The sequence below is a fragment of the Pinus tabuliformis genome, chromosome 7, assembly GCF_031772625.1.
Source record: "Pinus tabuliformis cultivar Carrire ecotype Pingquan chromosome 7, CPIR1, whole genome shotgun sequence".
Lineage (NCBI taxonomy): Eukaryota > Viridiplantae > Streptophyta > Pinopsida > Pinales > Pinaceae > Pinus > Pinus tabuliformis.
This window is the reverse complement of record NC_142293.1, coordinates 42,536,446-42,559,178: the sequence shown is the minus strand read 5'-3', so window position 1 is coordinate 42,559,178 and position 22,733 is coordinate 42,536,446. Positions and strand designations below refer to the sequence as shown.

The following is a 22,733-nucleotide window of genomic DNA, read 5'->3' as shown; positions in this document are numbered from 1 at the left end:
CGAAAAAGTATCAAGCCTTTCTAGAGATAATAAATTAATCAAGAATAAAATAATATTTTACTTCGGCGAGAGATGTCGACAGAGGAGAAACCACGCACTGCTGGAAACTCCCTGGAAAATGTTCTCAACGCGCTGAAAACCGCCGTGACGTGTGTGACGTGGACATGTTCTCTCTCCCTCTTACTTTTCGAATCGTCCTCTGCGAATCACATTATTGCAGAAACTCAAATAATCGCCATAAACTCCCCAAGAATCATTAATTTTTTTTACCTTTGCGAGGATGTCGTTGAATATCCGTGAAGTCCCCAATGCATGCATTTGTCAATATTTGGATTCATGTTGATCATGTTTCGGCTTCGGATAGAAATTCCACGGGACCCATGATTGTAAGTTCGCTAAGTTTCAGTTCACAGAGGCTTTCGAAAGGGATTGAAATCAGCCCATTTATTGAAAAGCTCGGGACATTTACAGCTTATGGGATGCAAAGGGATCTATATTGAGAAAAGTCATTGTGAATGGTCTTTTGAGTACGTTTTTGGATTGACAGAAGCAGCTGGTACCGCGAATAAATTTGTTATTTTTCAAAATTTTTATCAGGCCGTGGTTGGAGGGAGACCCAGCAGGCGAAATTTGATCTTATCAGGCCATCAGGTATCATTCATTGTTCCATTCTAATCAGCTTTTGTCATTTTCTTTATGTTTTCCCCTTTGGGATTGGAGGAATCACGGGAGAAAATATTCTTAGCATTTTCTATATGTGATGCCATGAGAAGGAGCTCGTGTTTTGTGTATTTCTAAACTTGATTAGCTAATGGGTAAAAGTAGAAACTAGATTTGATTAATGGGCTAATCCATGTTCTGGCTGGTTTGCTTATTGTTTAATTGAGAGGAAGCAACGCCTATTTTATGATTCCATCTTAGGTTAAAGGGTTTTCTTGAATCGTTGCTAATTTAGGAGATTTCATTGTCAATTTTTGTCAGCACTGTGTACCAAATATTGATGCTGTAGAGAACGAGTTAGTTATGCAATTAGGCCAAACCGATCTCAGGGATGTAGTAGAGACCGAGTTCTATTTGCAATTAGGCCAAACCCATCTCTTGTGTGTTTTTCGGTTCGTATTGGCCTTGGGTCATGGATATACAATCTATGTCATTAGATTTGTAGTATTAAGAGCTCATTGCTTAGGAGATTCAAGAAATGGAGAAAAGGTACGATGCATGGAACCGTATTATTGGTCCTGGACAATGAAGTCAAAGTTGGCCACTGTTCTCGCATAACAACGCGTTAAATTGAGATTCACAACCTAATTCAATTCCATGAGGTCTATACAGAGATCAAAAACTAATCGCACTGTTGAAATGGTTGCTTTATAATCCTCTTTAAGAACAATGGTTATGCCCTAGTCGTTTAAACCAGTGAGCAGTGGGATTCAAATCCAGATTTTGGTTACCAATTCAATGTGAGGTACTGTATGAGTTCAGCCTGAATTATTTCTTATTATTCTCAAAATTTTGGAGGATGAACTGTCAAGAAATTATATTAATTTCTGAGGTTCTGTGGCTCACTGTTTCGTAGATATTGCTTTAGGGATGTTTTCGGTGACATTCGTTCCTAGAACGTTTATTGGACTACAGAAAGAGTTGTAAGTTCATGGAAAAATTTCTTTTTTTGACTTGGTACTTAATATCTTTTGTGAATTCTGTTAAAAAGCTTTTGTTCTTTTGAACATTCATTAGGGTAGAAATGAGTTGTGAAGTACATCTCTGACTTGGTACGTGCACTCTTTTGCGGAATTTGCTCAATGGCTTTCTTTATCTCATCCTGCATACCTAGATGTGTGGCAAGAAGATGGTGAATTTTTTTAGGAAATCTCAATGTTTATGACTGTAATGTTGAGACCAAGGTTGTGGGCAACCGACAATAATGGTAATGAAGTGGCAGGATGAAAATTCTAGGAAGAATAGTAATGAGGGAATCAGGATCCTTGAGCTAAGGAAACAAAATGAAGGTAGCCTGAAAAGCCATGGATGATAAAGAAGCTGCCTGAGGTAAATCATTGTTCTTAATATTTATTATTATGAGCATTTTGTTTATAAGGGAGCAAAATAGGCACCTGCTAGTTGGGGAAATTCTAGGCAATACTGAAGACACAATGAATACTTCTGACGTTTTCTATGGACATGTCAGATTGATTATCAAGATAACCACTTAAAAGGTGAATACAATGATGCATTTGGATTGCAGCCAATAACAGTCTTCTATAGTGAATAATTGAAATTCAGATTGAATGGGGTCTCCTACAACTGGTTTTCTTTCTTAAGTGAGGTTTATTTCAACCAGCTAATTGGAAACTCGGTTGAGTACATTGTAGTGTTCTCCCAAACAACTGTATTCAACTAAAGTAATAGTTGTTGATCCAAAATATATGAAAATTTAAGTTTAGATGCCAAACAAACCATAGTGCATACAAGCTTCCTGTTCTCAGTTCCGGACCTGCCTTTTCAATCACCTGTCATTTTAATAATTATGGTCAGAGATGAAATTATCTGTTGAAAAATATCGTGTTATAGAGTCAAATCACACTTTTAATTTTTTTTGACAAGAACTGTTAACTTTTGTATCATAAAGCTGCTTAAGCCTCACCGGACAACATAATGATACAAAAGGACTTTTTTACGTTTTTTTTCCTTCTGAGAAAGAGTCCAAAGTCTTGCATGATAATTGTGATAAAGATATTACCATCCTTTGCAGATGACATCCAATAAATTTTACTCACATAAATCCTTAAAAGTACGTGTAGGAAAAAAAAAACTCTGAGAAACATGAGAAATCTGAATTCTATTTAAAAACATGTTTGCTGCAAGCTTCCTCTTGTTCCAGAGCAGAAGGCTGGGGTCCCTGGTCCATGCCATCTATATATACCTGTTAGGCATCTGGTAAAAAGTCTCCTCAAGGTTCTCCTCAGCATCTGACCTAATTGACTTTCTGAATATAGAGGGAGCTGAATGATGCTCCCTGGCCAAACTTGATATCTGATGACACAGAGCACTGCATTCGGCTTCCAAATTCTCTAGTTGCCTCTTTTACTGTGTATTTCCATTATAACTGCCATTTCATTATTGTGATTTTCCTCCTGGGTATGGATTTTCCTTGTAGCAGAAAATATGGAAGTCCTACAATCCCCAATAAGGGATTCTTGATAACAAACCGTGCAATGGATGTTATCAATTTCATAAAGAGGACATCATCCTAGCTGAAAGATGGTTCGCCACGCGATCCATTATACAACGTAACCTCCAAAGAATCCCGCAATTCCAAACACTAATGCAAAATTCCACTAGCAACACTTAAACCCACCCTTTCACTTCCAAATTGCAGCTGGAGAACATAAAGAGACGGAATTTGATTGGAGTATTAAGACAATAATTCCATTCCACTGTTAACAGACTTACCATGCAACTCCAGTTATTGACTAGACATGGGCTATGAAACAGAGTGACATACACAGACAAAATTGCACGGTAGACAAACCCAGGATAACAAATTCAGAATTACCTTAACTGTTGACTGAGAATTCCTGCAAAGAAATTGCTGGACGATCAACTAGACTGCACTCCTTCAGGGGGCCAAGACTTGAGTACCCAAAGAAATGCCGGTGAGCTGAACATCTGGATCAGTCTTCATTGATCAATTTTCACTTGGGGATGAATTAAAACCACAGTGATAAACTAAGTTACCAAGAAACGGAAATGGATACGGATCTGGATCTGGATACAGATCTACCAGATTTTTGAAAAGCCAGGATTGAATACGGGAGGGAAAACACCACATATTCAAAATACAAAAATAATTTTTTTAATTTTAAAGAACATATTCAAAGTTAAAAATCAAGCCATTCATGAATGACAACACCATGTTAAATTTCCTTAAAACCCAGTAAACTGATTTGCAGTCTTCTAAGTATAAAAACCTAGAAACACAAATAAGTTAATAACTGATATTCTGGAACTTAAGTCACAAATATACTGAGTTTTCTAACTTAACATGCACAGCAGAAAATAAATCAGAAGACAAACATATCAAACCATAGAACACAAGACATACCCAGGAAACCCCAACTATGGGGAAAACCTGCAACTCTGTGTGTTTTATTATTCTTCTGCAGCAAATGATTTTCTTCTGAAAATTACAAGGGAGAAACTTCCCTTTTATCACAGAAATACAACTGATCAATCGATCTGGTCACTGCCTCCTCTATCTACCAAAAGGCTGTGCGAATTTGCATGTCTGCTCGCATGTACGAGTGCAAATTCTCTCCTCTAGTGCACATATGCGAACTGGAGCTGTGCAACTGATCTCAGGGCTAAGGCAGTGTGGCCTTTACTTGATCTGAATCTCTCCTGCAAGCTGAACCTTTGTGAATTACTAAACTCTTAGCTCTTCCTTCACTACGCTCTCACACATGCTTGTGCTCAACTGACTTTCCATCAACTCGTTCTATCTCCTCTTATAATCTCAACCTCAACCATAATCTCTTTCTCAACGACTGAGATTAAATCGTGATCAATGGCTGAGATTAAATCATAAGTTAACTTAGGGACTTTACTTTTTCCTAAGTCTAACTTTAGGAAATAGCTAAATAAATTAATATTCTGTTAAATTGGCAGTCTTCTGTGTTCTTTTTTTAGTCTTAGCGCTTATACAAGCATAGCACTTCTTCTCTACTCCAATCAACACATTAGAACTAAAATCATTAGATAATTCATAAATCTAAAGATTGAAATCATGATGCACCATGCTTTATACAAAAAGGATAACTGTAAATACAAAATTGTGTGTCTCATCAATGATCACTCTATTGATATGATGATGTAGAATAGGTCTAACTACATGTCCAAAAATGGCTCTACATGCTTATCAATTGAATATTTCAACCCTACATCTTGATCAACCTATCATCTTCCTTGACATTTGCCTTAAAATCTAAAAATTCCCATCTAGTTACAATGGTAAATGAATATTGTACATTGTTTGAGAACATGCTATAGTCTATGTATCATACTGTTCTAAAAGGACTGTTCACCTAGAGTTGGATGGAATTGATCTAATTAAATTATTTATGACACAACCATCCTTTGTACAATATATATAATTATCTATGTATTGTCTTAAAGCTTTCTTCGGAGCATTATGTAAATTAAAATTTTGTTGTGTCATACCTTTCCTATTTGCATTATCATGCGTCATACAACCTATAGGTAATTAATAACTTATACAACTATACAACCTACAAATTACTAATAAGTGATCTAAGTCTAAATAGAATATTTGCTTTTTAGGGTTTCAAATAGGTGGCAATTATCATTTAAAAAATAAAGAAAAAACCGAAAACTCTAATGTTATTTTATTGGGATTCAACACGTGAGAACTAGCTGTCATTGATCTATTTCAATAGCACAGGATCTGTTTTTGAGTTTGAAGGATCTGTTTACGTGGTAAATCCTAAGCAGATATGGGTGGATCCGTATGCATTTCCAAAATGTGGATCCATGAATCTAGCGTCAAGACCTCGTGGATCCAATAACACAGTTGATAAACCTGCTCCCTCATATCAGATGAACTGTGCAATGGTACTAGAATTATAATGGACCTCGACTTCCAAACCAAAATAAATTTGGAATGACAATTGCCATGGGGAGGAATTGGCATGCAAAACTTTGGATAAGTCATCCAACCAAATTGATTAAGGAATTGGGGTGGTGGTGAGCCCCCCCTTTGCCACCAATGTTCTACAACTCCAGATGAGTAGCTTCTTTGGCCATGTGATAGACTTCTTGATTTCTTTCTCTTAGGATGTGGGAATACTCTATTGACTCAAAGTGTCTAACCTCTTGTTGGATTCATCAAATGAGCCTTCTTGCTAAAATGCCATCTAATGAGGTAAGTAAACATGTATTTGATAATTAGAGCTGAATTCCCAATGATGATTAGTTCACTTATGTGCCTTGAATTAAGAAGTTTTAACCCTCGCTATAAGGTATGTTCCTCAGCTTGATTGTAAATAACTCTTGCTAGGCCCCATTCAAAACTTAATTCATGATTTAGTTAGGGATTGAAAGTGAACCCCCCCCCCCCCCCCCCTTGCCACCTCGTAGAGTCAAATCATAGTTATTTCTCAATTTTGTTTCAAAATTCATGGTTAGTTTGCCATTGACATTTTTCTAGGAAATAGGAATCTACAATGTGTGTGAGGAATCTCTAGGGTATCATCATTTGTTTTCAACATTTGTTATGTGGCTTTTAGGTCGTTCTCACATTTTGTATTGTATCAGAGCTTAGATATGCTATTCATTATATAAACTGCATATACGAAACAAGAGAAGTATTATCTCTTATATTTATTTATTTTCTAGGTTACATTCCTGGGTAGAACCCCCAAACACTTCCCCTCATATTGAGGATGGGACCTAGGGTAAACCCTAGAGTGTTTAGGACACAAAGCCCATCAATGATGAGGCTCAAGCCATTACAAATTACAATAATATACTTGTTATGAGCTCAAATGTCACTTGCGGGAATTGAATCTGGGTGGGAAGGATGACAATCATTCCTCTGAACCACCTAAGATAAACCCATCTGAGAAGTTTCCCCTCTTTTATTTATGTACAAGTGCCATATATTTCATTGAAGCCCAAGTGAAATGCAATTCCATTAGCAAACCTGGGTATTAGTAGTTCTTGTCTACTAGTGTGGGCCAAATAACAATAATAGATAGTATCATGTTTTTGAACGAACAAAATCATTTAGAGATTAGTGCATGCAATGCTATGCTTTTGCTTGTATTTGGAGGTATACAATTCCCCATAGGTGATTCCTTGCTAGGAAAAGTTGACACGTGAAAAACTAAGGCACCAAGAGGAAGGTTTGTAGCTTTCAAAGATATTGTTTATGCCCATGGAAGACTATATATGAAAGTGATATAGTTTACCTCAAGGGAAAGGAACATTTTGTTGGAAGCTTGGATAAGATGCTTGCATATTGGAAGTTTTTCAAGTGACCTACGTTTTTAACATCTCGAACGTTACACAATAAATTGCAGGAATTTGTTATAGATATAGAAATTTGGTTGGAAATTGTCTCTGTTGTGGCAATTTGAAATGCACTTGTCGAGGAGGAAGCGAGAGCGTTTGTAACATATCTATTGTAGTTTTGACATGGAGTGCTAGATCATTTTTGAATGCTTTGAATTCTCACACTTGTAGGTGGATCATGCAAGCATTGCTTGGGAGGAGCCTATTCTTAGCTAGAACAATGTTATCAAGACTAGACTGGACAACTAGTCTAGTCATTTTTGTTGAGAAATCTAGGGCATGGAGATTAAGTGATTTTTCCTCTATTGATAATTGCTTGTGAATGCTTTTTACTTCCTAGATTAGGATCATCTTTTAGTTATGTTATTATAGTGTTATTCTTCATCAAACAACTATCAATGCATAAACCATAAAGAGACAAGAGACACAAAATATAGGTTACTAGGCAGGGCCAAAACCTCTCTCACTTGAGAGGAAAACCCGAACAAATTCTTCTTCTTATAGAGACTTCAATTGACGAATACCAAGACCAAGACCCTTGACCTATTTGCCACTCCAAGACCAAGATACAAAGCTTCCTTGATGAGATCCTTCTTGCCTTAGTCAACAATAGTCAAACTTATGTTCCTTCTTCCTTCTCGGCTACTCTTCAACTTCACCTTCCTTCTGCTTCAGATCTGATCCTTATTTCAGCCTCCTTGGAAACCCTAGTTGCAACACTCATGAGAGATATATATGGTGATCCAATCCCTTAACCTTCTTCGCTTGGACTGAATAGCTATCTTCTCCAACTCAGCTTGCTGAATTGACTTCACAAGTGATCTTGTAGACCTCGGTTCTTCTTGGTTTCTTTTGCAACAGATGCAGCCTCCTTTCTTCGCACGTGTGGCAAGAGATAGCCCCAAAACAGATTATAAAAGACCTTGGTTTATCGTCTCCCTTCCTTCGCTTGGTTATAGGCCTCCTTGATGAACTTCACACTTCCTATTGCAGACTTCTTGATGATTGAAATTTCTTGCTTTGAAATGAGGCTGAGCTGCCCTATTAATAGTTGTTGGAGCCTCCATAATATGCTGATTTGAATAGTGGGTGAGTCGACATGTCTATTGGAGCAAATTCATCATTTTATATAAGGATGACTTGAAGTAGATGCTTGAGCTTGGTCTTGGTGGGCTATTTTACATTTTCATTGACTCATATACAAATATAACATGCCCAAGAAGCGTCCTTCATACATGACATTGACTATCTTTGACTTTATGACCAATCCTAAGGGCTCACAATGGGAGCCATTACTAAAAGTAAAATTCCCTACTCATGAAACCCATGTCACAAGCATTACAAAAATAATTCTATTTTTCTTCTTTACATCAATTACATAAAATCACAATTACACGTCATTATGAAGGCCGAACCTAGTTACACTTTTCAACAATTTTCGGGCCCTAACTAGTTAAATCGATGGCATAGAACCGGAAAAGGCTGGTTTGGTACTGAACCCACTAGCTTCTGTATAGAATTGGCTGGTTTTGTATGGAACCGATTGGTTTTGTACGAAACCAATTGGTTCTGTATGTAACCGATTGGTTTTGTACGAAACCAATTGGTTCTGTATGTAACCGACTGGTTTTGTACAATGTAATCAATGACCCTTGAAATGCAAATATTTAAAAAAAACAATAATTTATGAGTGGGGCAACTTAATATTCAACCATAAGGCTCTACTGATACAATGTAATCAATGACCCTTGGAATGCAAATATTTAAAAAAACAATAATTTATGAGTGGGGCAACTTAATATTCAACCATAAGGCTCTACTAATGCTATGTAATCAATGGTAATGTTAAATTCTTAAAGTAAAAGGATGAAAATGAAATTACCATTAATTGTTTCAAGATCTTTGAGTGTGATTCCAACCTTATTGGATTTCATATGAAGAAAGTAGAATTTTAATCCCATTCAAAATTCAACAGAATTGACAATTTTTGGGATTTCAAGATTGTGGGGGATTGCAATGTTTTCATTGGATTCTGTCATGTATGAGGGTTTGGAACTAGCCTTTAATGAAGAGCACTGAGCCTTCTACTGTGCCTCAATGTTGGTGGCATTGATTGTTGAAATCCTCTGTCATGACCCTAGTAAAAATGTACCTACATTCAAACAATATCTCGATTTGACATGTTAAGCTTTTTCTATCTTATTTTAATGCCTAGAGGGCGATATTGATGACGAGGATCCCAGTATAGGCATGATTTTGTTGATATGTAGGTATGTATTGCAGCATATTTTTTTTGGGACTCTAGAGGCCATCTCGAACCTCTTTGCTGTTATATTTTTGGTTGAGAGATGGATTGCACTTGGTGCTATTTTTGCTATATGCACCCCTTACTATGGAGAGTGCGGTTATATGGATGATAAATCTTCAAATTTCACACCCACAATTGTGATTTTTGGCCTTGTAACACTTTATTACATCTTCTTTCAATTTCACTGGTCTCACTTCGATTAGGCCTTGTAATCTCAAAATATGCCTTTTTAGTGAACCTTACTAATTTCATCCAGTTTTTAAGATTAAAAGAATCACCAACTTGTACAGACTGACACTGCTATTCCCATGCCCCTGCTGCTGAAATTTGGACCAGATATAGTAACAGATGTTTTCCTTCCAAAATTTCAAGTTCGACTTAATTTGGATTTCTCTAGCCAAACTAGAGATAAAACCATGCTATGTGATGCTTGGAGGTGCCCATTCTAACAATTGTTTGCTCTGATACCAAATACTATGAACCCAATGCTTAAACTAGCACAATAATATGTGTACAGACAACATCTACTAAATATAGGCCTGGAGTACAACACCCAGTGTGATAACAATTATGAGTTAAACAATTACACCTTGTACATTAGGAGGATAAATCCCAAATAATCCAAATACATCCATATAGTCAAATCACAAGTCAATGTGTGCAATAATGACTGTACTGACTCATATATATACATGTTTTCACCATTGCATATGTGAGCCAACTATCAGGCTGACCGACTACATTGACATTTAACCCTATATATACCTCCGTTAGGGTCATAACACTTCATAGTTCACCAATTTGTGTGCAATTATATGGATGGGCTACTGCTGATGATAATAGAGAAATTGCGTGAGGCTTGTAGAAGCTTGTATGTTAGTGTGAGTGACTTGATATTGAGTGTATCAATCAACAAAAAACTTATTTTGAGAATTTCTGTAGAGCAAACACCATAGCCAAATCCTTTCATTTTTGCATTTAAAAATTTCCTTTCAGCATATTTTGGTTTTTGAATTGAATAAAAACTTGGGTGGTCTATGTTTCCCTCGTTTGTTGAGGGAGAATAGTGCCAAGCATGGACATGGAATGACTTTGACTACGAGCTTTGACAAGTTTCTGCTTCAATATATAGAATGCTTGCTGGCATTTCTTGACAATTTAAACACAACACATTCTTTAGCAATTCCTCTAATGCTACAGTGTATGCATATTGATGAACTTTTTTGCTACCCTGTCTGTCCTGGAAGAGATCTAACTTCAAAATTTGGTCACCCACAAAAATTCGGATTGTCGAGCACCCATTGTTGGTGTAGAGTCTGTCACATTTTTTGAATTCTTTTCTTAGATCTAGCCATTTCAATGAAGTTCTTTACCTAAGGTAAACTTCAGTTTCTAAAATTTTAAGATGTAGAATAAAAAATCTCCTTTATACTAATTTAAGCCAAAGAAGATAATACCGCAAGGTTCATGGAATGAACAGGAAACTGAAAGAAGTTACATTTATCACATAGCCAAACAAAACTTATTTAGTGCAATTTCATCATAAATAGTTTGTCGATTAGAATGGGTTGAATTATGCAATGAGAAATTTAGTCTAAATCAAAATTTAATCACTCAAGACATTATGAATTAACTTGGCTCTCTCCCTGCGGCCTATTCTTCCCTAGCTACAGTTTGGCTCCCACTTGAGGCCTTTTCTTCTTTGCTCAATTTTGTTCCAACTCTATTTGACCATTATATAAACTTTATTACACATCACATAATTATATATCTCTCCCACTTCCACTCCTTCTGTCAGCTAGAACTTGGCATCATTCTTGGGCCTACACATCCCTATTCACTTTCCTAATCCCTTTTTCTTTATACCAATCACTGTAAAATTTCTTGAATCATAATTCTTGCTATAAAGTATACTGAAGATTAGTGTTGAATAACTAACATCCAAGACCTTACTATGTAAAAATGTGAGAAAGAGAGAGAGTTATCTCATGTTGTATTATTTTATGCTTTGTACAGAGATTTCTTACATTGTATTGCATGCCTGTTAAAGTGCAGTATTCTAATGCCACATTTCATATTGGACAAGGACCATGGGCGCTTCTGTTGAGCAAGTCTTGTTAGCAGCTAATGATGCAAAGGTATGTCTTTTTTCTAGTTGAATTGCAAAAGATATCACAGTTGTTTGCAATAAGTTGTAAGAATTCTAGTGGGACCAAAAAAATGTCTTTTAGACTTTGCTTTTAAGCTTATATTTAAATACAGTTATGCTGTAGTGTGGATGTACTTTTTGTGGTACATTTGCAGTGTTCTAGTGTAGTTTGTTGGAGATTAAAGTGACAAGTAACTTGGAAACATTTTTTTTAAATCAGTTACAGATTCTAGATTTAGTCTTGTTCTACTGGACATGCATTTTTTCTTTCTTTTCCTAGTGCCCTTGGTATCCTGTGCTTTGGTTTTGTATTTCAGAATATTACTTGTTCATTTTCTTTTAAAACTTTCTTTCATTGCTACATGAACCTGCCTGTCATACCTGCACAGACGCACATATGAATTTTCAATTGTTCTGACTATATATGTTCTTCATACCAAGGGAGATAGGTAGCGGGGATATTTTATTTGTTATGTTTTATCTGCAGTATTCCAATATCATTTAACATTTTTTGTGTTATGAAGTAGGTGCATCAATGTACATGATCTGCTATTATCAATTTAAGTGCTATTCTGTCACAAGGAACTTTGCATGTATGGATGCTAATATGAAATGGATAGAATATTTTATGATCTTTCTGGTCGAACTTTTATGGATAGCTACAAGAGATTGAGAAAGGAGCATCGGAAAGACCAAAAAGTCTGACATTTTTTGTACTTATTGGTACATATGCAGCTACATGGAGGATTGTGTATGAAACTTGGTAGACTTGCCTATAAGATTGTTAAAATATTTCCATCTTTAGAGGCAGTGCAGCCAAGATGCATGCCAGGCATACAGTCCTTGTGTGCTCTGCACCTTGCACTTGATAAGGCAACAGCCCTTCTTCAGTACTGTGCCGAATGTAGCAAACTATACTTGGTATGTTCTTTCTCCTTCCAATCAAATACAAAGGGGGATAAATTGATAGTCTTGAGAGAAAATAATGTTGCATTCTAATATTAGGAAAATAAAACTAAGATTGTGGAAAAGGGATTGTACTACATCTGATAAAATGAATTTAGAAAGGTGGCTTATACATTATTGTTTCTCAGAATAATTCTTTAAATTCTAGAATGTGCAGATGCTTTGGAATCTTGGATTGTTTTCAGATTTATGCTTCATTTTGATATTGAGGTGCATGCTTTCTCAGGCTGTTACCGGGGACTCAATCCTGGCAAAATTTACAAGGATAAAAGGTTCACTTGCTCAAAATCTAAGCCATCTTCAATCCATGGTGCCGCGAAACCTAGCCAAGCAGGTGTGTAAATCAAGCATGATTGTATGTAGAAATGCAGAGTGTAATCTATGAATATGAATTTGGCTGATGGTGCACATTACTTACAACAAATAAAATGAAAGTAATTTGTAATATCACAAATTAAACTTGATTTAGGTCATAATGACTCTGAATTTTTTTGGACAGTGGGTAATCTATGGATGAAACTCCATGAGGCTTCCTTTAGTAACGAACATTACTCGTGGGTTAAATTTTACCAACGTTAATGTTTAATAACATCTTGCTCAACATTTTTGCCATATGTACGCCTGTGAATACTTAAACAGACTCTATGAAAACATCCACCATGTAAAAGTTGCATATTAAATTGGCTTTTATAATTTTTATGTTAAACTGCACTTTGCATAATTTAAGAATAATACTTTGACATTTTTTGAAACTTGTGCAATTCTGATGTATTACTCTTTTTATGCATGGCACTCAAAGCATCTTCAAGCTTTGCATCTTGTATGCTTATATGCCTACTTGATCCCATTTCGAAGGGATCTTCCTGGTTCAATAAAAGTGTATTTAATTTTGACCCCAAGAGGAAATAATCTATTCAATGTACTCTGTTTCAGTAAGTCAGATTTTTTCCTGTGAGATTCTGAAGCATGTGAGATAGTCTTAGGCGTTTGCTTCTAAAATTGCAGTGTTAATACAGAAGTGTTATTCATATGTCCAACAAGTCTGAGATTTCTCCATTGTTGGTCATATGTTTAGCACCCATAAATTGTGACTGTCCTACAAAAGTGCTACTTAGACTGCCATATGATATTTATAATTTTATATAATTTTTGAATGCCTGTAGTATAGACTATAGAATTCCATTTACTCTAAAAGAGTATTTTTAACGTGTCTAGCTGGTCATGTTCTCTTGATAAAATCATGATAGAGCAAAGCATTGACATAGAGGTCATAGAAAATGTCTCTAAGATAATGTAAAAAACTCTCATGGTCTATTGTCTGAACTTAGATAAAAGGCATATGACATTATTATGTCAAGAGGTAGCTGTCTACCAGAGAGGGAGATTTGTTCTAGAACATTTGTGATAATTATTGTTCTTAAAACTGTGGTGCTGTTATTGCTTTCTAAATGTTTTTGTTCAAACAGGAAAGAAACAAAGGGAAGAGATCACTCATATTGCTGTATTGCTTTTACCATGGCCAGATTGAAAAACTGTATTTAATTTTATGATTTAAACTCTGTTATTATTATTCTGAAATCAAAGCATGTCCATACTTGACATTTTTTGTTCAGTATGATAGTGTCATCACTTGGGAAACCTATTATCTTGACGTTATGTTTTTTCCTTATTTTTATTTTCATTTGTTTATGCTTTCCGTTGTAAAATGCACAAATAAGGCATGTTTGTGAAAGCACAGTTTTTAGATATTGGTAATCGTGACTAAATTTCACTGAAGGGTGTCAAATCTTAAATGCAGATAGCTGAAATTGTTGAAGAGCTTGAAGAGATGACATTTGCATTAGAACCATCGGAGATGGAAATTGGTATTGATATTATTGCACTGCTGCAGCATAGTTCTGGCAGTTGGGATGATACATCACAACTAGAGGTTTTCCATCAGGTAGCTAATAGGTTAGGCATAATATCTCCAAAAGCTGTGTTAACAGAGAGAAGAGCTCTAAAGAAGCTGCTTAATAAAGCCCAGGCTGAGGGAGATCAGAAGAAGGTTTCTATTGTTGCTTACCTCCTAAATATTCTAAGAAAGTATGCCAAGGTCAGCTATATTTCTCTAGATAATGGTTCTCGGAATTCAGATCCATGTTTGGAATCAGGTAGAGAAATTGCAAGTGAATTAAGTGTGGAAAGGAAAGATGACCAGTATGGATCCAGACATTGGTCATTTAACTTAGCTGCTAAAGAAACCAATAGCAGTTCAGGGGGTGCACCAGTACCTCCTGAGGAATATAGATGTCCAATTTCCTTGCAGCTAATGTCTGATCCTGTTGTCATTGCATCTGGCCAAACATATGAACGAGCGTGTATAGAGAAGTGGTTCAGTGAGAACCACGATACATGCCCAAAATCTCAGCAAAAATTGTCACATCTTTCCATTACTCCTAACTACTGTATCAAAGGTCTGATTGTCAGTTGGTGTGAAAAGCATGGAGTCAAGGTTCCAGATCCAATTACTCGACCTCTTCCTACATCTCCTTTGAGATTAGACCCATCAGACTCTGTTGACATCACATATCAACATGATGACTCTGTGAAAGAGATCAAAATGAGCCCATTGGAAGACAACCAAGATGCACGCGTTCTCAAGGAAGATGATGATGATATAACAACTGGCCATTTGGGTGTTAATTATCACTGTGATTCCATATTTCTGCAGGAGAATGAGGAATCAAGTAAAATGTCTGATACTAGTGTCTCCCGGCCTTGTGATATGATCAAGTCTGAGAATACAGATGAAGATGATTGTTCAAAGTATGAAAGGCTTCTCACAAGCCTGACAACACCACCACTAGAATCACAATCAAGAGCAGTTGAGGAGGTCAAGTGTCTGTCAGAGGATGATGACAAGGCTTGCTGTAACATTGTTGCTAGTGGACTTATCCCTCCTATTGTGAGTTTTTTGCGTTCGGCAATTGATGCCTCTGATAACAAGGCACAAAAGATTGGAGCTCTGGCACTTTTGAATGTTGCCAAAGTTGACAGGTAGAGAATGATTGTTTACTAGTGAGAACGGTTTTTATATGTATGAAGTTATATGTGGTCATTATCTGTTTTTTCTTCTCATGTATTTTCTTAAAATTGGCTACAGGAACAAGATATTGATCGTATCTGCAGGAGCACTGCCCATTTTGTTGGATCTGATTCATTCTGAAATAACAGAAATAGCAGTAGCAGTTTTGCTAACATTATCCAGCTTGGATGACAACAAAGCTAGCTTTGTTTCTTCTGGGGTAATTCCTCTTCTTTTGGAACTCCTCGAATCAAGATATGAGCATTGTAGGCATGATGCCCTAAATATTCTCTACAATCTGTTGACAATCTTTTGGAAGTGGTCCAATATGTTATCTGTGGCATCTGTATCTGAGCTGGTTGGTCTTTTTGGTGTTAGTGAACTTAGAGGTAAATGCATCTCAATTTTGAATAACCTGGCTGGTACTGAAGAGGGCAGAGCAGTAATTGCTGGAACGGAAGGCTGTGTTCTGGCCATGGCAGAACTGCTTGACACAGGCACCTCTGAAGAACAAGAGCAAGCAGCGAACATTCTTTTATTGTTGTGTACAAATAGTTTTGAGCACAGTCAATTGGTATTAAGAGAAGGTGTGATCCCATCTTTAGTTCATATTTCTGTTGATGGAAGCCCAGATGGGAGAGATAAAGCGCTGAAATTACTAGAGCATTTCAGAGAGCAGCGGTTCAAGGATTATTCATGGAAGTCTTCTCCTAAGATTGTATATAGCACAATGACATCATTTAATGAAGAAAGCTCCTCTATCAAAACAAGGAAATTACTTATACAAACTTCTAAGAAGAGTGCTGGAAAGAAAAACTTCTTGTCAAAACTCAGCTTCTTGTTCTCTACATGCATTGGAAAATCATGACATTCTAGGATGAAGAAGCTTCCTTCAAAGTTAAGTTTGAACTTCTTTTCAATAGGGTATTTTCCTTGTAGGGTTTTCCAAATTTTCACTTTTTGTCATACATGTATGGAAGCTCCTCTGTTTCATGTAAATAAAGTAGGATTTCAGATCATCTTGTAGCTTACTGGTTTAGGATGAGTGTACAAATGTTTGAGAGGGTAAATGTTGATAAGAAATTAAGATTTATGTGATAAATAAGGCGTGCTTTTTTCCTCAATGAAGCACAGAAAGAGAGGAGAGCATAATAGTGACATTAGCAGGACGCTATATATTCACCTACTTTGGTCTGTTTAGTACTCAGATTTTCTTTGTGGTTCAGATTTCGTACATTGTCATGTATCATTCTTTCAATTGTTTCAGGGCAATTGTGCAGGACCATTCCTTCAGGTTATGCACAAAGTTCTGGTTTTGAGTCAGTTTGCATGTTTCTTGATTCCTTGTTAATTTTAGATACGGATGAAATTAAATTTCCTTATGGTGGTTCATATGCACTGTTAAGCTGTATTGCAGTCCTGGTTGTTTCCTTGTTGCTTGAAGCAACTGTTTTAATTCTATAGACCAAGATCCAAAAAGTTAGGTAAGCAACGGTTTATTTATTTAAAATTATGCTTGTGCACCTTTATTATTATGTTAGCAGTTGTTTTATTCAATCATGAAGACACACAGCATGCACTCCCCAAGCGAACAATTTCAACCCAGAATTGTGTACTGAGTGAACAATCCAAATGGAGAGGAAAACTGTCATGGCTAAACAAACATGGATAAAAGAAATGAAGAAAATGTGCTTCTGTGTTATGTATTATACTCCAAAGAAGGAAAACGAACAGGTAAGTAAAATGGGAATGATTTATGGATAATGGTGAAACAAAGTTGTTTTGCTGGTCGGAAACCATATGACATCTATTTAGTTTCAAACATTATTTGCAGGGTTCAATCAATCACAAAGTAGTGGCAGTATTAGTAACTTATTCATGTTGGTACCTATAATAATCCCTGAAGACTCTGGAAAGCTGCAAATTTTATTGAATGCAATGCATATAAACTCTCTTTTCTTACACTGCACTATTTGCTGTACGTTAAGGATGTGAATAGTAGCTTTATCAAGTATTTGGTCAAGGAGATTGATGTACCAAATGGTAGGAAGATAGATTAGGGAAGCACATCAGTTGCCATAAACCAATCATCCCTGTATCTGCTACAAACTCAACATGGGATTACAAAGCAGCTCTTGATGTCATGGAATGATAGAAGGATTGGCTATGAACCTCTACACATCTTTGTTATGACATTAATGGGGTATAATACGGGGTTAAATGTATAAGGTTATCTGCTACAAACCCAACACCTGATTAAAATAGCAGCTCATGAGGCTATTGATTGATGGAAGGATTTGCGACAAACCTTTCCACATCCATTGGTATAGTCTTAATGCGGGTATTTATGGGGTTAAATGTGTATCAATACATTGTAGTGGGCCAACGCACTATTACTTATGCATTGAACCCCTCATATATCCTCATCAGGGTCATACCATTTACATATAAGGTCAATTGAATTTTTGTACTTGCATGATGCCCATGACCTTGCATGTTTTGAAATTCAAGCTGCCAAATGTTACAAGTGTGGTGGTTGATTCTTTCTGAAAAATTGTTGGAACTTGTGTAGTTAGGCAGTATAAGTTTAATCATGGCCCGATCCATATCAATTGAAGATGGTGAATAAAACAAGGGTCACGAAACGTTCTGTTATGAACTTTTGATTAAACTACTCAGTTAAGAATGATTTTCTGGGAAAATAGATGTGATTGGTGAAGCAACAATCACATCGCTCTTCCAAGCCATCTAAATAGGAGTCCCTGGCCAACCAACTATTTAACCCCACATATATTCTCATCAGGCTCATACCATTGACACATAAGGTCAATGGAATTTTTGCACTTTCATGATGCCTATGACCTTGCAAGTTTTGAAATTTAAGCTGCTAAATGTTAATAGTATGCCGTGTGTCCTTGAATGAGGAATTGCTTTAAGTGGTTGAATCTTTCTGAAAAATGGTTGGAATTTTTGGAGTTAAGCAGTATAGGTTTAATCACGGCCTGATCAATTTCAATTGAAGATGGTGAATAAAACAAGGGTCATGAAACGTTCTGTTATGAACTTTTGATTAAATTTACTCAGTTAAGGATGATTCTCTAGGAAAATAGATGTGATTGGTGAAGCAACAACCACATCGCTCTTCCAAGCCATATAAATAGGAGCCCTTAGCCAACCCACTATTACTTATACATTTAACCCCATATATATTCCCATCAGGGGTCATACCATCTACACATAAGGTCAATAGATGATGCCTATTTTGAAATTTAAGCTGCCCAATGTTACAAGTATGCCGGGTGTCCTTAAACGAGGAATTGTCCACTATTACATATACATTTAACCCCACATATATCCCCATCAGGGTCATACCATTTTTTTTTCTACAGCGGGAAAACCTATCATAACTCATTTGTCAAATCAGCAGTGGGGACAGCCATCAGCGGCTGCAATCAGGGTCATATCATCTACACATGGGTCAATGGACTTTTTGTACTTGCATGATGCGTAATACCTTGCGTGTTTTGATATAAGCTGCCAAATGTTAATGATGCCTAATACCTTGCATGTTTTGATATAAGCTGCCAAATGTTAATGATGCCTAATACCTTGCGTGTTTTGATATAAGCTGCCAAATGTTAAGTATGCCGGGTATCCTTAAACGAGGAATTGCTTTTAGTGGTTGATTTTTTCTGAAAAATGGTTGGAATTTTTGTTGTCAAGTATAAGTTTAATCGTGGCCTGATCCATATCAATTCAAGATGTTGAATAAGCAAGGGTCATGAAATGTTCTGTTATGAACTTTTGACTCAGTTACGAATGATTCTCTGGGAAAATAGATGTGATTGGTGAAGCAACAATCACATCGGTGTTCCAAGCAATATAAGTAGCAGCCCCTGTCACACCAAGTGCTATCAGAGCCAATTAACTGTGATTCTGCCTGCAGTCACTGTTCTCAATCTATGTGATTTGATTGGTGATGTAAAAATCATCACTCTTCCAAGCCATATAAATAGGTCAAACATAAGGCCCTGTAACACCAAGTGGTATCAGAGCTAGTTAACTGTGATTCTGCAGTCACTCATGTCAATCTATGCGATTTGTCCTATGGAGTTGATTGCCATTCTCTCACAACTCGTTTTTAAATGCCATTTATCTACAATATTCTATAAATGAGTACATGGTAACTTCCACAAATTTATATATACAATGCAAGTATAGTTATTACATAACTACTTTCTAGTCAGCACATTACTCTGCTAAGCTTGAGTGGAACACTTCCAACAACAAATATTCGACTTGACCACGGTCATAGATGAGTAGCGACACTTTTGAGTTGGTACCTTTCGACCAATTAGACCTCGAATGCAGCAGCACACGACCTTCCGATAAGTCAACATCTCAATGATCTGGTCATCTGAATCGAATCCATTGTCGATGTCTTGATTGACAATATCGAGCTTTGACAATTGGACTCAGCTCATGGTTGGACAGACACATCAACCCTTTCAAATAAACTTGACGGTGACCTAACATGATTGATTGTACTCATCCTTTTATAAATACCTATATAATAACATTACGATTCTTTTTCTAGACTCTACCCTACTTGACAAACATATTCTAAGTGATCTATAAGCTATTACAAGAGACTTGGTCTCACATTTTTTTAATAGGGCTACGAACTCTGGAGTATCTCTACTCATAATCTCATTCACTTATGTATATTGGTATCATGCATTGGCTTTTGGAAATGGTTTTTGGAAATTGAACGATGGGGAGGAGGGTACAAACATGGCTAAAGCATGTTGCTATTTTTTTTTCTTTTCTTTTTTGATTTGATTATGGGAATTGATGTATTGGGATCATAATTTTTTTTTTCTTTAAATAATGAGAAAACTTATCATAATTCAGTTGTCAAACCAGCAGTGGGGACAACCATCATTGCCTGCTATTGGCAAATGCAGGTTTACTCATCACTGCTATCAAGGAAAATCATGTTACCTACAATTACCCACTGGTGGTCTATAAGGGGGCAGAGTTTCACTCTTGCCAGATGCTTCTAGGTCTTGGGTCGTTAACCTGTTTCTTTACATCCAAGGAAGATGAACTCTTAGCCAAACAGAAGCAGTTTTAGAGCATACTTCAGACCCAATTGAGATCACAATTAATAACAACTAATAATAATTATAATAAATATTAAAAACATTAAAACATATTATAAATATTTATAGTTATTTGTGAGTGTAATAACCTATGCTATATAATATTATACATAGTCATCACTCTTATTAGTTTAAAAAAAAACTTGGGCAATTAAGAAAAAGGTTGAGTGGCATTTCATTATTGGCCTTTGGATATGAGTACAATGTAGTTTAACATTGGAAATTTAAGTGTAAATATTTTTAATTTGTGATAAGGTCTATTAAATATTTATTAGACAAAACTTTGTCTCTTATCTCTTTGGTCATGTTTCCTTCTCATATTTCTTGCTAACGATGATCACGTTAAATGACATTCTTATCTTAATAAGTTATGCAGATTTTTACAACTGTGTGGAAAACTATTGCAAAACACTTTGGGATATACATGCATGCTTTTTGTAAAGAGATGAGATTCATATTTCATATTAAGGTGATTTAATAGGAATTTATTCAGAAATTTCATACCCACTGTGAGTCACCACTAACTGATAATGCTTATAATACTTGAGGTTGGGATGGTGGAAGAATTGGACTTCAATAACTCACGGACACCCATGCACAATATTTAAATGTTGAAATGGCCCCCAAAATGAGAAGAATAAAAACAATAACAATAGGGATAAGCCCTTTGAGGTGTTGCATTTTTTGGTTTTTTGACATGAACCTTTTGCTTCTTGTAATGTTGTTGATGAAAAGACAATAGTTAAATCACAAGAAACCCAAATCGAAACTCATCATACGAAATCCATATTTTATGCCACATATAAAATAGATTTATATTTAGTGTAGTATGAAAAATGGATTAGATCAATGGTCATATTGTCCAATTATGAATGTATGTTGTTGAAATTGAAGATATGTGCTTAGAACATTCTCTAAATCTACTTGGAACATCTCTAAATTATGCTTTGAGTGTTCCCAAAATACATTTGGGATGTCCTTGAAACCTACCCAAAATGTCTTTGGGGTGGCCAACAAGTCCTTAAGTCCTTGTTGAAGTCCCCAATAGTTTGAGAATGTTTTCTAGGGTTCTCCAAGTCCTTGAAATGCCATAATGATGGGTATGAATTTTTTGGGACAGGTCCCCATGCAATATAGGTATATTGTAATATATCAATGCAATATTGTAATAGGTTTAAATATTCTATGTTGTCAAAAGTGAAGAATTATGGGTTGCTTTGTTTTTGCATCCTAACATTTTATTTTATTTGTTCATGTGGAAAATACCTTTATATTTTGTATGAGGAATATACAGGTTTTAGTCCTTGAGGGTCTATTCATTGTCATCAAGGTTCGAAGCCATTACATCAAAGCTTATCATGTCACTTGCGATGATTAATCTTGGGTGGGGAGGATAACAATCATTTCTCCCAACCACTCAAGAGAAAACCCAATTGGATTTTGCATCCTAACATATGTATATGTATAAATAGACCATCCCTCATTTGCTTTCTTTTTGAACTCTCTCAAATTTTGTTTTACCCACTCTTTGGTCTCGTAGATTAGTATACTATAGCTTTCACATGCTTCTAGATCTCAATAAATTCTGTCTCTATCATCCTTTAGTATAGGTCGGCGGCGGGGAGTGGGTGCTACTTTTGTTGTTTAGAGCCTTCACTTGGTGGTTTGGATTTTCCCTTTTCCTTCTGGTTCCATAGTGTGTCTTCCAACGACTTGGGGAATTTGTCTTCCTACACTTTAATCGATCTCTTTCCCATGCCTCAAGGGATGCTTCAACAATCATCGTGTGAGTAGAAGGCTTCCTTCAACAAAGGGTACACATGCATCATGTCATTCCTCTTCTTACTTGTAGTATATATTTATTTATGCAATGATTGTTTGTTTCATTTTTTTATATATACTTATGGAGGTGGGGGAATTTACTGATTTTTGCAAGAGGGACTTTGCAAATCTATGTATGCTTAGAATGCCTAACCATCTCTATTT

The 22,733-nt window shown here is 36.1% G+C and overlaps 1 protein-coding gene across 5 annotated transcripts; it reads left to right on the top strand.

The window, feature by feature from the left end:
• Nucleotides 1-232: 232 nt before the first annotated feature.
• LOC149245142 (U-box domain-containing protein 6-like) lies at nt 233-16,974 on the top strand. 5 transcript variants are annotated; one of them, XM_089457675.1, is made up of 7 exons: nt 240-386; nt 598-651; nt 11,456-11,538; nt 12,285-12,470; nt 12,742-12,849; nt 14,314-15,554; nt 15,661-16,974. In XM_089457675.1, the coding sequence occupies exons 3-7, from the start codon at nt 11,491-11,493 to the stop codon at nt 16,448-16,450; spliced, it is 2,373 nt and encodes a 790-aa protein (XP_089313801.1). In that variant the 5' UTR covers nt 240-386; nt 598-651; nt 11,456-11,490; the 3' UTR covers nt 16,451-16,974. The 5 variants fall into 5 exon arrangements, with proteins under 5 accessions (XP_089313799.1, XP_089313800.1, XP_089313801.1 ...); XM_089457676.1 differs by having other exon boundaries at nt 11,451-11,538; XM_089457673.1 differs by having other exon boundaries at nt 233-651.
• Nucleotides 16,975-22,733: the final 5,759 nt, after the last annotated feature.

Coding starts and splice junctions, on each gene's coding strand:
- LOC149245142 (XM_089457673.1), top strand. CDS start 11,491: ATGGGCGCTTCTGTTGAGCAAGTCTTGTTAGCAGCTAATGATGCAAAG. Junction 12,471..12,741: donor AATGTAGCAAACTATACTTG/GTATGTTCTTTC, acceptor ATGCTTTCTCAG/GCTGTTACCGGGGACTCAAT. Junction 15,555..15,660: donor AATGTTGCCAAAGTTGACAG/GTAGAGAATGAT, acceptor AATTGGCTACAG/GAACAAGATATTGATCGTAT.